At 48.2% G+C, this 15,894-nt stretch overlaps 1 protein-coding gene across 1 annotated transcript in view; it reads left to right on the top strand.

The window, feature by feature from the left end:
* The window catches only part of PTK7 (protein tyrosine kinase 7 (inactive)), a 15,176-nt gene extending 664 nt beyond the window's left edge, over positions 1–14,512 (top strand). The window contains exons 2-18 of the mRNA XM_075200984.1: positions 6–109; positions 802–952; positions 1,247–1,377; positions 1,562–1,828; positions 2,028–2,161; positions 2,242–2,377; positions 2,452–2,571; positions 3,351–3,500; positions 6,513–6,663; positions 7,176–7,303; positions 8,739–8,933; positions 9,011–9,151; positions 9,238–9,470; positions 9,654–9,728; positions 11,732–11,883; positions 12,714–12,892; positions 13,213–14,512. Of these exons, the coding sequence (XP_075057085.1) occupies positions 6–109; positions 802–952; positions 1,247–1,377; positions 1,562–1,828; positions 2,028–2,161; positions 2,242–2,377; positions 2,452–2,571; positions 3,351–3,500; positions 6,513–6,663; positions 7,176–7,303; positions 8,739–8,933; positions 9,011–9,151; positions 9,238–9,470; positions 9,654–9,728; positions 11,732–11,883; positions 12,714–12,892; positions 13,213–13,373 (2,608 nt within the window). The 3' untranslated portion in view covers positions 13,374–14,512. The remainder of the gene's footprint in view (positions 1–5; positions 110–801; positions 953–1,246; positions 1,378–1,561; positions 1,829–2,027; positions 2,162–2,241; positions 2,378–2,451; positions 2,572–3,350; positions 3,501–6,512; positions 6,664–7,175; positions 7,304–8,738; positions 8,934–9,010; positions 9,152–9,237; positions 9,471–9,653; positions 9,729–11,731; positions 11,884–12,713; positions 12,893–13,212) is intronic.
* The last annotated feature ends 1,382 nt before the right edge of the window (positions 14,513–15,894 follow it).

Genomic DNA, 15,894 nt, shown 5'->3' with positions numbered 1-15,894 from the left:
TTAAGACTACCTAGCGCAGGACCGGACGACAGCGGCGAGTATTACTGCTGTGCGCACAATGCTGCTGGGACAGTTTGCAGTAACCGGAATCTGACATTAAACATCATCGGTGAGATCTGTGTTATTACTAATCCCTGTCACTGCTGCAGTGTGTGGGTAACTACCCCCTCATCTGAGTAGATGTATATGTTTATATATTTCTGAATTCTGAACAGACATGTCCGGGCAGTTATGGTTCTTCAAACCAATGGACCTGAAGGTTTGTCCATCATCTCTTGTTGAGACTACTTCCCTCATCCAGGAATCCAAACCTGAGATCATTAATGACTCTTTAATACTTATCTCTATGGGGTGCACACATACGTTTCTCAGAACGGGGGTCCTAGTTCAATAACGAGCACTAAATACATGTGTCTGACCAGCTGTAACAGAATCCCAGACCCGCAGCTAGTGACACCATCAGGTCACTCCTGGAATTACACTTTCATTGCTATCTGGGTTCTGTTGATTCCAGGATGCTCCTTTTATTTTATTCCTCATACTAAAGCAACATATAATTTCATCCAGGAGGAAGTGGCAGGTTGTAAAATGTTCCATACAGTGGCGACTTCAGCTCTGATGAAAGGAGTTATCTGTGTCAATTTTATCAGTTGTGATGTTTACTGGATAATATGTGGTGTTTACTATAGGTAAATATTGTGGGTCTTACTGGGAGCTGTTGTCCTCTGTTATCGGCCTGTGTTCTATCTGGTCTCTGGTATCACCGGCAGCTTTATGGTCTGTTCTGTTTATTTCTTTCAGACGAGAGTTTTCCCCAAGCTGAGGTTTTACCTGAGGATCAGATTGTTAATAAGAATGAAGATGCTTTATTTCACTGTCGGTTCACTGCCACCCCGCCCCCTGTTCAGGAGTGGTTCTTTGAGGATAACACCCCTTTGACCAATAAGACTCGGTGAGTGGGATCGGAGGAAGGTGCAGACCAGCCTGGGGAAGGGAAGATTACAATGATTTAAGCTGGTTACAGGTGGGGTATCCTGGGGGGCTCTATGCTCCTGACCCCCCTCATCACAGTGCGTGCGGCTGGTGATCCCTCTTTTCTTATGTGCCACCTCCCCCTATTGTCGTTACACATACTGGAACCTCTTGGCCCTCTACCTTCAGTCTCCTTAGTCTGTTTCCCCCAGCATTGCCCCTTTTCCAGGAAAACAAGGACACAAGTGACCTTTCATCTGTCCTCTCTCTGTAGAATCACGGTCTTTCAGAATGGCTCCCTCCTGGTCAGTTCTGTGAGGCCGCGGAGTACTGGCACCTATCGCTGTGTGGGTACAGGGCAGTCCGGGAAACAAGTCTCCCTCCAGGCCAAGCTCAGTCTGGCTGGTAAGTTTTAACTTATGGTCTGTACGAATGTAACCTAAAATCTGTCTATTCGGGGCCTAACAACGCCTCTAGTCTGGCCCTAGCCCTAAAACGTCCCGTTGGCCACTTGCCTGTAATTGCATTGCCTTATCCTTTGTCTGGTCTCTCATCCTCTTATGTCCGTTACTCTGATCTCTTCCTACAGATATAGAGGATATTCGTCCCCTTTCTCCGCGGGTTCTCACCTCTGACACCGTTCAGCGCATCTCCTGTGAGCGGCCACGGGGCCTACCTTCGCCTACTCTGTGGTGGACAAAGAGTGGGCAGTATATTTCCACACAGGACAGGGTTTACCAGGATGCTAATGAACTGGTTTTTAGCCCTATAATAGAGGAGGACACCGGGATTTACACCTGCCATGCTGCAAACATAGCCGGGGAGCGCAGACAGGATGTGCAAGTCACTGTGGCAAGTAAGACCAACATTGGACTCCTAGTGTTTCTCCCTTCCTACGCTCCTTCTCCACCTCGGGCCCCCTCTCCTTCCCTTCACCTCCTCCATCACTCGCTCTCTCTGTCTGTTGGTCACAGGAATAATAAATGATTCCCACATGGTGTAGGGATTAGGGAGGAAGGACCCTGTCACAATCTCCTCTCTCCTGATGTTTGTAGCTGTTCCAGAGTGGATTGAAAAGCCTCAGGACACTGGGATGGATGAAGGGAAATCCGGATTTCTCCACTGTCACAGCAAAGCTTCTCTAGAGCCCAGTGTGACCTGGTATCGCAACAACTTCCCCATCTCCAAGGTGAGCGACTCTACAGCTGTCCCTGTCTTTATTCCTGTGGGATCTGTCTGTTCTTGTCTCATCTCTCCATTCTCCCACAGGACTCCCGATTTCAGATCTTCCAGAATGGTACTCTGAAAATTGTTAATGTGGAGGTGTACGATGGGACGGTGTACATGTGTGTAAGCAGTACCCCTGCTGGGAGGATTGAGGCCCAGGCCCGAGTTCACGTGCAGGGTAAGATGGGGACCAGTGGAGGGTGATAGTCCTCCGTTACCTCTAATATTGATTGAGGGTGGTTTCTGTTGCAGAGAACTTGAAGTTTACGCCGCCCCCCCAGGCACAGCAGTGCATGGAGCTGGATAAAGATGTTACTGTACATTGCTCTGCTACAGGCCGAGAAAAACCCACAATACAGTGGGTGAAAGCAGGTCAGTGCACCCGTGTCCCAGCATGCACTGCATGGTAATCGTACACTCCACGCGTCCCACCATGCACCACTTAGACCCTTGCTAGTCATGCACTCTAGGGGTCCCACCATGCACCACGTGGACCCTTGCCAGTCGCGCCCTTCACGGGGCCCACCATGCACCACGTGGACCCTTGCTAGTCGCGCCCTCCACGCGGCCCACCATGCACCACGTGGACCCTTGCTAGTCGCGCCCTCCATGCGTCCCACCATGCACCACGTGGACCCTTGCTAGTCGCGCCCTCTGCGTCCCACCATGTACCACGTGGACCCTTGCTAGTCGCGCCCTCCACGCGGCCCACCATTCACCACGTGGACCCTTGCTAGTCGCGCCCTCCACGCGGCCCACCATGCACCACGTGGACCCTTGCTAGTTGCGCCCTCTGCGGCCCACCATGCACCACGTGGACCCTTGCTAGTTGCGCCCTCTGCATCCCACCATGCACCACGTGGACCCTTGCTAGTTGCGCCCTCTGCATCCCACCATGCACCACGTGGACCCTTGCTAGTTGCGCCCTCTGCATCCCACCATGCACCACGTGGACCCTTGCTAGTTGCGCCCTCTGCATCACACCATGCACCACGTGGACCCTTGCTAGTTGCGCCCTCTGCATCCCACCATGCACCACGTGGACCCTTGCTAGTCGCTACCTCCACGTGTCCCACCATGCACTGAGTGTGAATGAGCTCTAATTGATGCTGGACAACAGTTCTGTAACGTGATGCATTCTCCTCTGGCAGACGGAAGTAATTTACCTGCCCATGTGGACTCTGATGCCGGGCTCTTGCGTTTCCACCAAGTGAGTCGAAGTGATGCTGGGAATTACACGTGTATTGCCTCCAACAGCCAACAGGGGGAGATAAAGGCTTCTGTCCACCTCACTGTCGCAGGTGAGTCCTCTAAGATTTCGTGGTAATGAGAATACTGAGCGGTCATGGTCTGGCAATTCAGGAGTGTTGAGCAGTGTGGTGGAAAACTGCTGCTAATTGATGAGGTGTGAAGACCCGGTCAGACGACGACCCCATTTGGGGGATATTTGTTGACCAGAATGCACATGTACCACTGAGATATGGTCTCACAGCCCCAACACAAGTGCGTGACCCAACTGGACAAATGCGTTTTATGTTTCCCTTACTCCTCTTTCTCATCTCTTCCTGCTGCCACGGTCTGTGTGTAATGCGGCTCCAGCCATCTGTCCGTGATAGGGGCAGTGAGGGGCTTGCTGATAATATTCAACTGCACCTGTCCCTTGGGTGGTACCCTGAAACTAGCGCATTTTACTTAGTTCTGGTAATTAGGCTGCTGACTAAATTACAACTTCTCAGTATGAAGACATCTACTGTTAATAGGTGATAATATATGAACCTGTTCTCTGCTCTATTAACCCTTTGTGGGTTAGCATGCTACAGCGTATGGAGCAGGTCACATATTAACATACATCAGAGAGATGGCATTTCCTGCACTTACATACGCAAAACGCACTTTTTGAAAAATGTTTCCCACATTTTGTGTGTGATTTCCTCCACTTCAAGTTTATCCTCTCCTCCTACAGCTCTGCCCTCTCGCTCGCTAAGCAATCCTTCTTTAAATCCCTCATCTCCTCCCAGTCCTCCAACCCCCGCCACCTCTTCGCTACCTTTAACACTCTCCTGTCTCCCCCCCCCCCCCCCCTTCCTCCTTATCTGCCACTGACTTCACCTCCTTTTTCTCCTCTAAAATCGCGGCCATCAGACTTGAAATCTCCTCCTCCACCCACTCTTCCGCCACCCCCCTCTCGCCCTTCTTCACCCCTCCACTCCCCCCCCAGCCACCAACTCCTTCTCTCCTTCCACCCCACCTCGGGTGAGGAAGTCCACTCTCATTTCTTCTTCCCCCCCCCCCCCCCCCCCCCCCCTTCTACCTGCCCCCAGGACCCCATCCCTTCTCACCTTCTTCGCTCCATTTCCGCCTCCATCTGCTCCCACCTCGCTCACCTCTTTAATCTGTCCCTCTCCACCGGCATCTTCCCCTCCGCCTTTAAACATGCTCTCGTCTCACCCATTCTCAAGAAACCCAACCTTGACCCCACCTCACTCTCTAATTACCGCCCCATTTCCCTTCTCCCATTTGCCTCCAAAATACTCGAGAGACTTGTCTGCAACCGTCTCTCCACCTACCTCTCCGCCCCCTCCATTCCACTGAAACTGCCCTGGCTCAAAACGAACGATCTTCTCTCGGCTAAAGCCCTGGGCCACTACTTCCTCCTGATTCTCCTCGACCTCTCAGCGGCCTTTGACACCGTTGACCACCCCCTCCTGCTTCACACACTCCAGTCCATTGGCCTCTCCGGTACCGTCCTCTCCTGGTTCACCTCTTACCTTGCCGACCTTTCCTTCTCTGTTTCCACCTCTGATTCTCTCTCCCCCTCTTCCTCCCTTCCAGTCGGGGTCCCTCAGGGCTCTGTCCTTGGACCCTTACTATTCTCACTATACACCTCTTCTCTGGGTGCACTCATCAGCTCCTTCGGCCTCAAGTACCACCTTTATGCTGATGACACTCAACTCTACCTTTGCTCTCCTGATCTCTCTCCCTCCCTTCTTTCCAGGGTATCCGCATGCCTCTCTGCCATCTCCTCCTGGATGTCCTCTAGATTTCTTAAACTCAATCTTGCTAAAACTGAACTCATTGTCTTTCCTCCCTCTCGTACCTCCTTCCCCTCTGACCTCTCTATCACTGTTGACAACTCCTCTATCTCCCCTGTTCCCCAACTCCGCTGCTTAGGTGTCAGCCTCGACTCCTCTCTCTCCTTTGCCCCTCACATTCACTCTCTCGCCAAATCCTGCCGTTTCCAGCTTCGCAACATTGCCCACATTCGGCCCTTCCTCTCCCAGGATGCCACCAAATCTCTCGTCCACTCTCTGATCATCTCCCGCTTGGACTACTGCAACCTTCTCCTTATCGGCCTCCCCCTCTCTCATCTCGCTCCCCTTAGATCTGTACTTAACGCCGCTGCTAGGCTTATTTTCCTCTCTCGCCGTTCCACCTCTGTCTCCCCACTCTACCAAGCCCTTCACTGGCTCCCCTTCCCCTACAGAATCCTTTTCAAGCTCCTCACTCTGACTTACAAGGCCCTCGCCAACTCCACTGCTCCCTACATCTCTAACCTTATCTCTATTCACACTCCCTCCCGCCCACTGTGATCGTCCAACGATCGTCGCCTCTCTTCCCCTCTGATTACCTCCTCTCACGCACGTATCCAAGACTTCTCCCGCGTCGCTCCCCTCCATTGGAACAAGCTCCCCCGCTCCATCAGAACTTCCCCTAATCTGTCCTCATTCAAACAAACATTAAAAACCCACCTTTTCCTTAAAGCCTTCCAGTCTCATGCCTAAACTCCCACCGGTCGGCTACCTCTCTTTCTCATCCCTTCTTCCCTTCTCCACCTTCCTCGACTCCGTCTCCGTTTCTCCCGTCTCTCCGTCTCATCCATGTGTCTGTCTGTCTTCCCCTCCCTTTAGATTGTTCGCTCCTTTGAGCAGGGCTCTCCTACCTCCTGTTTCCATCACTTTTAACTGCGCTCTCCAGCTACTCTGCTCATCTCCTCTCGCTCCCTCTGCCCTCTGTCTTCTCTTCGCTCCCCTCAGTGACTCTCAACCTGTCATCCGTGCCCACCCTCTTGGGCCATAGTTACCTGCCTATACTCACTTTTCCCCTCCCTCCCTCTCTTTCATGCTGTGCCCGAGCCCCCAGAGTTATAGTGCTTACTGTTACTTGTACTGTGCTGTTTCACCTTGTACTGTGCCATTGTTTGTCCTTGTACGGTGCTACGGATACTTTGTGGCGCCCTATAAGTAAAAATTAATAATAATAATCCTATGAATAATGAGATTTAATAGTAATAGTTTCTCTTTCTTGTCATCAAGTCTCCATTAGCTTCAAGATAGCCCCAGAGAACACGACTGTTTACCAGGGAAACCCAGCGATCCTACACTGCCAGGCAGCCGGAGACCCCCTCCCGTTGATTCAATGGACAGGCCGGGAGGGCATGTTGGATGGCACCAAGTCATATCCCAGGTAAGCTGAGGTGTTAAGGGAATGGGCTGGAGGTAAGGAGGGGGCACTGAAGGGGTGGGCACATACGACACTGCATATAATATACCCAGCAATTCCAAAGGCATAGTCTGAGCTGGAAATGTGCCTGCCTTTGGTGCAGTTAGGACTGAATGGCAATGGTTGGGACTGTTGTAGCTATTTAGCTGTTCTAATGCTGGAGTCGCTGACCAAACCTCTGAGCGGCTCCTCCACCCTGGGGGGACAAAAACTGTTCACACTAGGCGGGGAGGGCTTAATATTGTGCACTGTCTACTGGGGAGGGGCTCGGAGGTTGGGCCCTGGCCCCCGGGGGAGGGGCTCGGAGGTTGGGCCCTGGCCCCCGGGGGAGGGGCTCGGAGGTTGGGCCCTGGCCCCCGGGGGAGGGGCTCTTGGCAAGGGGGCTGGGGTAGGAGCACATTTTGCCATTTGTCTGGGTTGGTAACCGCTTACCTGCCACTTTCACGGCAGAATCTCTCATTCTGTTTTGTTTTTAGGATTCAGATCATGCCAAATGGCTCTCTAGTGATTTACCAAGTGTCCAACGAGGATTCTGGAAAATATACTTGTATTGCCGGCAACGTGTGTAACATTATGCACCGCGACACTTTCCTCTACGTTGTAGGTGAGACCAGGACCTGTCCGGTTAGTTATATTGCAATTAATCTGCTTAGTTTTGTATTGTGATATAACTTAGTTTTCCTTTGTTACAAATAATCTGTAAAACATTGAAGGACATTTCTGAAAACTGGTGCACAACATAAAGGTTTTGTAGGACACGGGTAGCTGTGGTTACACCACATTTTTCAGATGTTTTACAAATATTCCTGATTGGGGCAGAGAAACTCGCATTGGACGTAAAGGGAAATATTATTATTATTATTATTATCATTTATTTGTTAGGCGCCACAAGGTTTCCGCAGCGCCGTACATAATACAAACAGGAGACCATACAGGGTGACATAGTACACAGCAATAAACACAAAGTACCAATACTTCAGAACTCCGGGCAGACATATGAGTGAAGATGGAGTAGAAGAACAGGTATGGAGACAGGAGGGGAGAGGGGCCCTGCTCATACGAGCTCACATCCTAAGGGAGGGTGGACAAACAGGTACAGGAGGGAGCCATTAAAGTAAGGGAGAGAAGGGTGGGGCTGGTGGAGAGAGGGGAGAACAAGAGAAGGATGTTTGCGAAGGTGCAACGAGGTAAGGGTTAAGTGGATTGTTGGTAGGCTTTGAGGAACAGGTGAGTTTTGAGTGCCCGTTTGAAGGAGCACAGACTGGGTGAGAGACGGATGGAGCGAGGGAGGTCGTTCCAGTGGAGGGGAGCAGCTATAGGCTCCAGAAAGCGCTTCTTGTGGGGACACATCACGGGTAAAATGCTGGACTGGCATCTAGTAAGCAGTTCGGAAACGCCTCTAATATCTGATGTCTGTATAATGTCAGACTATTCAGTGTGAGCATAAGACGTTGCCCTCTGAAACACTCGTCCTGTTGTATAAACCCCAAGACGCTCTACAAATAGATCAATTGCAGTTGATTATAAGACTTGTTTTAGTTTAAAGTCACTTCACACTAAATATTCTGGTTGGTTATGGAACCTGGGTCATGTTATCCTTCATTATTGCGTATGCTTTATATGGACCAGTTATAAAGTACAAACACAGGTCACGCATTAAGTAGATTTGCTATAGATTGTTGAGCCTGGATCACCGTATACCTAGATCTGCTATAGGGTATGGAGCCTGGATCATGGGATCCATGGATCTGCTATAGGGTATGGAGCCTGGATCATGGGATCCATGGATCTGCTATAGGGTATGGAGCCTAGGTTACGGATCCATGGATCTGCTATAGGGTATGGAGCCTGGATCATGGGATCCATGGATCTGCTATAGGGTATGGAGCCTGGGTTACGGATCCATGGATCTGCTATAAGGTATGGAGCCTCTGTATTACTATATATTTATCAGATGTTGGGGTATAAACTGACAGACTACATTGCTTTGGTATTCTGGAGTATACAGCCTCTTACATGGATGAATCTCCTTTTTCTAGAAAAGCCTAATGATAGAACAGACACGGATACAAATGCCCCGTACAAAATGATCCAGACTATTGGTCTGTCGGTGGGAGCGGCAGTGGCGTACATCATCATCGTGCTGGGACTCATGTTCTACTGCAAAAAACGACGGAAAGCCAAACGAATGGGGAAGAATGAGGGCGAGGAGCCAGAGATGGAGTGTCTGAATGGTGGGTACGGGGCGCAGAGATGGCCGGGCCTGGCTGACCATGTCCTAATGATGGTCCTGTATTCCCTGTCTCTCCAGGCATCTCTGCACTACAGAATGGCCAGACTACAGCTGAGATCCCGGAGGAAGTACCACTGACTACACTGGGAAACAAGAGGCTGAGCTCTGGTGACAAGATCAACTTTCCTCGCTCCAGCCTACACCCTATCACTACGCTGGGTATGGTATCACCCTCAATCACTGAGCTCAAATAGCAGAATCTGATATATATATATACTAGCGTAATCCTTGTGATGTTTTTTTAGGCCGTGGTGAGTTTGGTGAGGTGTTCCTAGCAAAAGCTCAGGGTATTGACTCTGGGGCAAAAGACGCCGTGGTTCTGGTGAAGGCTTTGCAGACCCGGGATGAACAGTTACAAATGGACTTCAGACGGGAACTAGACATGTTCGCCAAACTCAACCACACGAATGTTGTGCGTTTACTTGGCCAGTGCCGTGATGCTGAGCCACACTACATGATACTAGAATATGTGGACCTGGTAAGTTTTCCACCTGACAAAGGACAATGCTGTAAGCCCTGAAATCCTTAATAAATAAGAGAATCCTTTATATTGTGTTGTACCTGATTATACCTTTTTCTGTGTGGTCCCATCTGTGTCATTTCTACCATTCCTGCTCCCCCCGTCCACCTCTCGCTTACGTGTTATTATCCATCACTTCAGGGAGATCTGAAACAGTTCTTGCGAATCTCGAAGAACAAAGATGAGAAACAGAAGGCTCTCAGCACCAAGCAGAAGGTGAGATGAACCACAGCGTGCGTTGTATCATCATCATCATTTATTTACATAGCGCCAGCAAATTCCGTAGCGCTTTACAATTGGGAACAAACATTAATAAGACAATACTGGGTAATACATACAGACAGAGGTAAGAGAACCCTGCTCACAAGCTTACAATCTATAGGACAATGGGAGTTAGAAACACAAGGGCATGTGCTACATCATATTACACACTGGACCAGCTAGAACGCAAAGGTAAAAGTACTGAGTGGGCTGTGTGTGTGGCAATGTTGGTCAGAGGGTTGTTGTCTTGTGTTAGCTGTGTAGAGGGTGGTAATAGGGTAACCTACGGAAATTATGATGGTGGTTGAGGAACATCATAACCCTGTCTGAAGAGGTGGGTTTTCAGAGAACGTTTGAAGGTTTGAAGACCAGAGGAAAGTCTTACTGTGCGAGGGAGGGAATTCCACAAAGTGGGTGCAGCCCGAAAACAGTCCTGTAACCGAGAATGGGAGGATGTGATGAGAGTGGAAGAGAGACGCAGATCTTGTGCAGAACGGAGGTGTCGAGTTGGGAGATATTTTGAGACAAGTGAGGAGATGTATGTCGGTGCAATTTTGTTGACAACCTTGTATGTTAGTAGAAGAATTTTATATTGGATTCGTTGAAATACAGGCAGCCAATGTAGAGACTGACGGAGTGGCTCAGCAGTGGAAGAACGGTTTGCAAGGAAAATCAATCTACCTAACCCGCATCTCCTCCAAACGTTCTACCCTCTCACCTCCCGGTCCCTCTCCCCACACTTCAACTTCCTCCAATTGTCTGTTTCGTTCACCATCCCTTAGGATGTAAGCTCGAATGAGCAGGGCCTTCTTCCCTCTTGTCTCCACATCTGTTCTTCTACTCCGCCTCTACTGCATTGACCTAACTGGAGTTTCTGAAGCATTGGTATTTTTGTTTATTGTTCTGTACTGTTATACCCTGTATAGTCTACTGTTTGCTTTGTGTACGGCGCTGCGGAAATCTTGTGGCGCCTAACAAATAAATGATAATAATAATAATCTAGCCACTGCGTGCAAAATAGATTGTAGGGGTTCAAGTCTGACGTACTGCCATTACTGATCATTGTTTGCGTAAAAGCAATGTGCGTTCATCTATTACAGAACGAGTTTTGTAAAAATGAGGCGTTGTGTCAGTGTTATCTGTCAATATAAGTGGAAGAAATATCCCTGCTCCACCTGTTGGCTCCTTCCATGAAACCATTTCTGTATCAGCCTCTGTTCTGCTCTCTAGCGACCTCCTCTGTCCCTAGCTAGTATTAATGTCTCCGTTTCATACTGCTTCACTGTCCCTCAATTACTGGAGCCAGAAAGGGTTCTTAGTCTGACATTGTCAGGATCATATATCCTGTTGTAATTAAATTCTCATCATTCCCATTCGTATATAATGCTGTCTCCTTTCCAGGGGTCCACACTCTCTCTGCTAAAACTGCTCTTTCAAGGGTCACACTTATGTGAACAGGGTCTTTGTAGTTTCTTTCTTTTTCTCCTAAAAATTGTCAATTTTGTTTTTCACTTAAATTTTGTTGGTTTCAGTGTCACAAGGTGGAACAAAGCCGCCATGATATCGGTTTCAGGCGTCTCAAACACCCGCAGTTTCTATAAGTGGGTGTAGTCTATCAATATCCACTGTAAGTTAGGCCAGTAGATAAGTTGATGAATCAGAGTCAAGCAGCTTCCTGGGGCACAGGTATATTGAATGACAACAATATACCGTGGGAGTTTGCCAGTTACTCTCTACGTCCAGGAAGCTGCGTTTTGTAGTATAGGGACATCCACCCTACGGCCACGTATGATGCCTGGAGAAGAGGAGACCAGTGATGAAGCTCAGTGGTGGTGAATGTACAATTTTTCAAGGCTAAAACTTCCTTTTGACACAATAGACCACAAAATATTTCTAAACCTGCACTTTTTTTGTATGTATGTCACTGCCTACATGTCATTTCTCTCTCTGTCCTTCAGGTGGCGCTGTGCTCGCAGATAGCTCAGGGAATGGAACATTTGTCCAACAGTCGCTTTGTACACAAGGACTTGGCGGCTCGGAACTGCCTTGTGAGTGCCCAGCGGGTAGTAAAAGTGTCTGCCTTGGGGCTGAACAAGGATGTGTATAACAGGTGGGTTTTATAGATTATAAAGCCACAGAAAGGAGAATAGGGAGCGATATATTTGTTATGTCTAACTTCCATTGTACAGAAGTTTTCTGGACTCTTTGTTATGTGATCGAAAGGATCCATTAATTTCAGGAGTAGTCTAGCAGAGTCCTGTGTTCCGACCAGCGAACTGCTTATTATACGTCGGCTGATGCAGGTTTATAGATTAGCGTCACTTGGTTTGGCACTGAATATAGCTGGGGCTATTTCATCCAAACCCCCTGCTAATGGAAGGGGCCCCTGAAGAAGCATCTTTGTCACCCCTAAGGTGTGACATTGTCTCATCAGCTGGAGAGTCAAAGGTTACCGTACTGTCCCATACTCGGACAACATACGACTCTCCGACTGTTGTGAAACTACTCCTCTAATGCTGAGACAGAGGTTGTTTATCATAATACCCAGTAATAATGCTGGAGACCAGTAGTGGCAGCGATGGGACTGAGCAGTTACAGGATGCGGCGGATGGCTGGTCCGGTAATTATGGTGATTCCAGCATGTGGGGGGAGGGTGCTGAACAGCGCCACATCCAGGTGCAACCCTGTCAAAATGGGCGGTGACCCTGAAAATTGGGGATCCCTGGTCATCCAAAACAGTCGTAAAAAGAAAATGCATGATTGGAGCCGATATGTGGAAACAGCTGGCTGAAGCGTTACCAGCGGCCAATGTTCATTAATAGCACTAGTTGTTGGAGAGTTTGCTGTCGCTGTGTGTGTTTGTCTATATGTGTATAGTGAAAATCTGTGTCCTATGTGTGGGGAGTACTCTGACTTTTCTTGCCCTGTTTTATATTATAGTGAATACTACCACCTCCGTCAGGCCTGGGTGCCCCTACGCTGGATGCCTCCAGAGGCTGTGCAAGATGACGACTTCTCCACCAAATCGGATGTCTGGTCCTTTGGGGTGTTAATGTGGGAGGTCTTTACTCTGGGGGAGCTGCCGTATACAGCCATGCCTGATGATGAGGTGCTGTCCGGTATGTCTAACCTGACCCACATTTCTCTGCTTATTCCTGTCACCCTGCAGGGGGAGGGGCACGGTCCATGGTCTCCTAGCTCCCTCTGTATCGCCAAGCTGTGGGCCAAGCTCTTATCTGTCTGGAGCTCCTTGGTGGTGGTGAAGTTCTTCCTGTGGGGCTCCCAGCCGCAGGGGGTGGGGGCTCCCAGCCGCAGGGGGTGGGGGCTCCCAGCCGCAGGGGGTGGGGGCTCCCATCTGCCCGTCACCTTATAGTGGGATTGTAAAGTCTGAGATAAATAAAGCGATAGCTCTGAAGCTCCTGTCCTTATTCTGTTGCAGGTTTACAAAACGGCTCTCTGAAACTCTCCGCTCCCGAGAACTGTTCTTCCCGGTTCTACAAACTGATGCAACGCTGCTGGGCTTCCAGCCCCAAAGATCGCCCTTCATTCAGTGACATTGTCAACAGGCTTGGTGATGCCACCACGGACAGCAAGATGTGAGGCTGGGGTGGTCTACGGCCTCCTCGGGAAGAAGCACAAGTATTGAAGAGACATTTGTATAGCTGCAATATAGGTACAACGCCCCAACTGGTGCTGCAATGTGGGGAGAACATTCCTTCCATGTGTTTCAGTCAAAGCACAAACGCATCAATACCCCCCAACAGGGTACCATATGTTACATGTATGTACATACAAAGTCTGGTCATTAACACTAACGTTACATGTATGTACAGAGAGCAGTCTGGTCATTAACACTAATGTTTTGTGTCTTTTAAAAACAGATATTTATTCACTTTTTAATGTTTAACTTCATGAATCATGGAACAGGAACAGCCTCGGGTACAAGTGTAGAGCCACATGTCGGCGCAAGTTACCCTGGAAACAGACCGCGCCGCCGGTGCCTGACAGTTACCTGTCGGCAGAGTAGGTTTGGTCTCAGATTCTGCAGTACAGTCCCATAGACTGTAACCTCATATATTTACCACAACGGGGACTGATATTCAGGTCACTCACAATTACTGTGATATGTTTGTAATATAGGATAGTGCTGTGGATCTAGGACTCCCCCAAGGAAGAAAGCTATATAATATTTCAAGAAGAACCACAGCTTACTATGAACGTCTAATATCTTCCGCCATGTCCCCTTTGCATGGGGGTGATTTGACGGAATAAAAGGGCGCTGGCTGCATTTAGTGGACAGTAGCAGAGGATCCAGCACAGTTTATAAGATTCCTATTTCTGGGCTCTAGGATAGAAGCTGCGCTGTACTCCGAGGCCGTTTCCCCGCCCATATTATTGCTTGTTGTGTTTTTTGTATTCTGTATTTTAAAGCACAGAGTCTTCCGTGTAACCTGCACCCCTCACACTAAGTGCCTGTGTAATGAAGGATTTCTCTGGCAATATAATTCAGCCTTAATATGTTCAATGCTGGACCGTCTTTATTTTTTATTATCCAGTCAAGTTTTTTTTACAGATCTTAATTTTTATTTGTTTGGTTACAAATTGTAGAATTTTTTTGTAATAATTTTGGGCTATTTTACTGCTCAAACTGCTGTTCTTGTTTTTTTTAGTTTTTTTTTATTTGGTGTTTTTCTTAAAACCGTTGCACCCAATAAAACAATGGCCTTTTTTATACATTATGGTTTTGTTCTGTTTGTGGTTTATTTGTATGTTCCCATATCACCCAATACAGAATGTTCTTACACTTTTTATTTATTGCCCACTAAGAATACATTTTTCATTCATGTTTAATTTGGAGTAAAGGATCTGTGTGCCCCTACCAGTGAGGGGTGAGGTTCATGTCGGATAACTGCCTAACTTCCTGGACGAAGCTGACAGAAGTACAGCCTTGGCGAGCTTTTGTTGTTAAGTACGGTGTCCCTATGTCTTGTATTGTTGCATACCTTGTACGATAGCCACTCTCTGGTTAATGTGTTTTAAATAAGTACTATTTACTTTATTAGAAGATATTTGTCTGGGTTAAATTCCAATCACATGATATCAGGGCAGATAGCGAGTCCAATAGGAGACCTGTATTCTATTCTTGTGGCTGCTCTATAGCTGCGTTTCTCTTCTCTAAAGCTGGGTACACACTACAGAAATTTCAACCAACTTTTTATGCCGAGCGATTTTACATGCGATCGATGGTCCGATTGCTCGGTCCATGGACTGCATAAACACAGCCTTGTTTAAGACGATAAAGGGAAGAGCGGACGTCCCTTTAGCGACTTTTTACAGCCATGTTGTCATGAGCAATGACTGTAATTTCGTACTCACCGTTGTGGATCGGTCTGAAGTTTATACACACTACACAACGGAAAGGAGATTGGAACGAAAATATTAAACGGTACGACCAACCAAATGAGGCGACAATCGTCCATTTGGGCAGACTTTCGACCATTGTGTCACTACACTGACCCGACTTTTAAACAAGTGGTCTGATTATTGGACGAAAACCGTGTAGTGTGTACCCAGCTTTACATCTTGGGCCTGATTCATTAAGGATCTTAAATTAAGAAGTTTCTTATTTAAGTCTCCTGGACAAAACCATGTTACAATGCATGGGGTGCAAATTAGTTTTCTTTTTTGCACATAAGTTAAATACTATTTTTTCATGTAGCACACAAATACTTGATAGCTTATTTGTACACTGAAATTTAAAGTTGATATTTGTGTGCTAAATGAAAAAACATAAGGCAAAAGGCTCATAAAACTATGACCCTTGTCCTCTGCCAAGTTGAAGTATTGAACCGCTGGTATCCGGTGCCTACAGCATCCTGGGCCTGACTCACTGCAGGGTAATTATGGTGATGGAGACTGAGGCGGACAGCGCAGTTGCCACGAACGTTCCCTCTGGTTTGCCATTGGCGGAGGTTTGGGGATAAAGTTATGAGACAAAAATCACAGCCTCATTTCATTCTTTCATTAGAAGGTTGAGGGCCGGGAGACCATCTGATTGAAGTCCTCCTGTGCAAACACAGAGTTGTAGAAATCCCCCAAACCTTCACCCTATTCAGGTTGG

Source organism: Mixophyes fleayi, chromosome 3 (genome assembly GCF_038048845.1).
Source record: "Mixophyes fleayi isolate aMixFle1 chromosome 3, aMixFle1.hap1, whole genome shotgun sequence".
NCBI lineage: Eukaryota > Metazoa > Chordata > Amphibia > Anura > Limnodynastidae > Mixophyes > Mixophyes fleayi.
The sequence above is the reverse complement of the archived record's forward strand: the minus strand, read 5'-3'. Positions and strand labels throughout refer to the sequence as shown.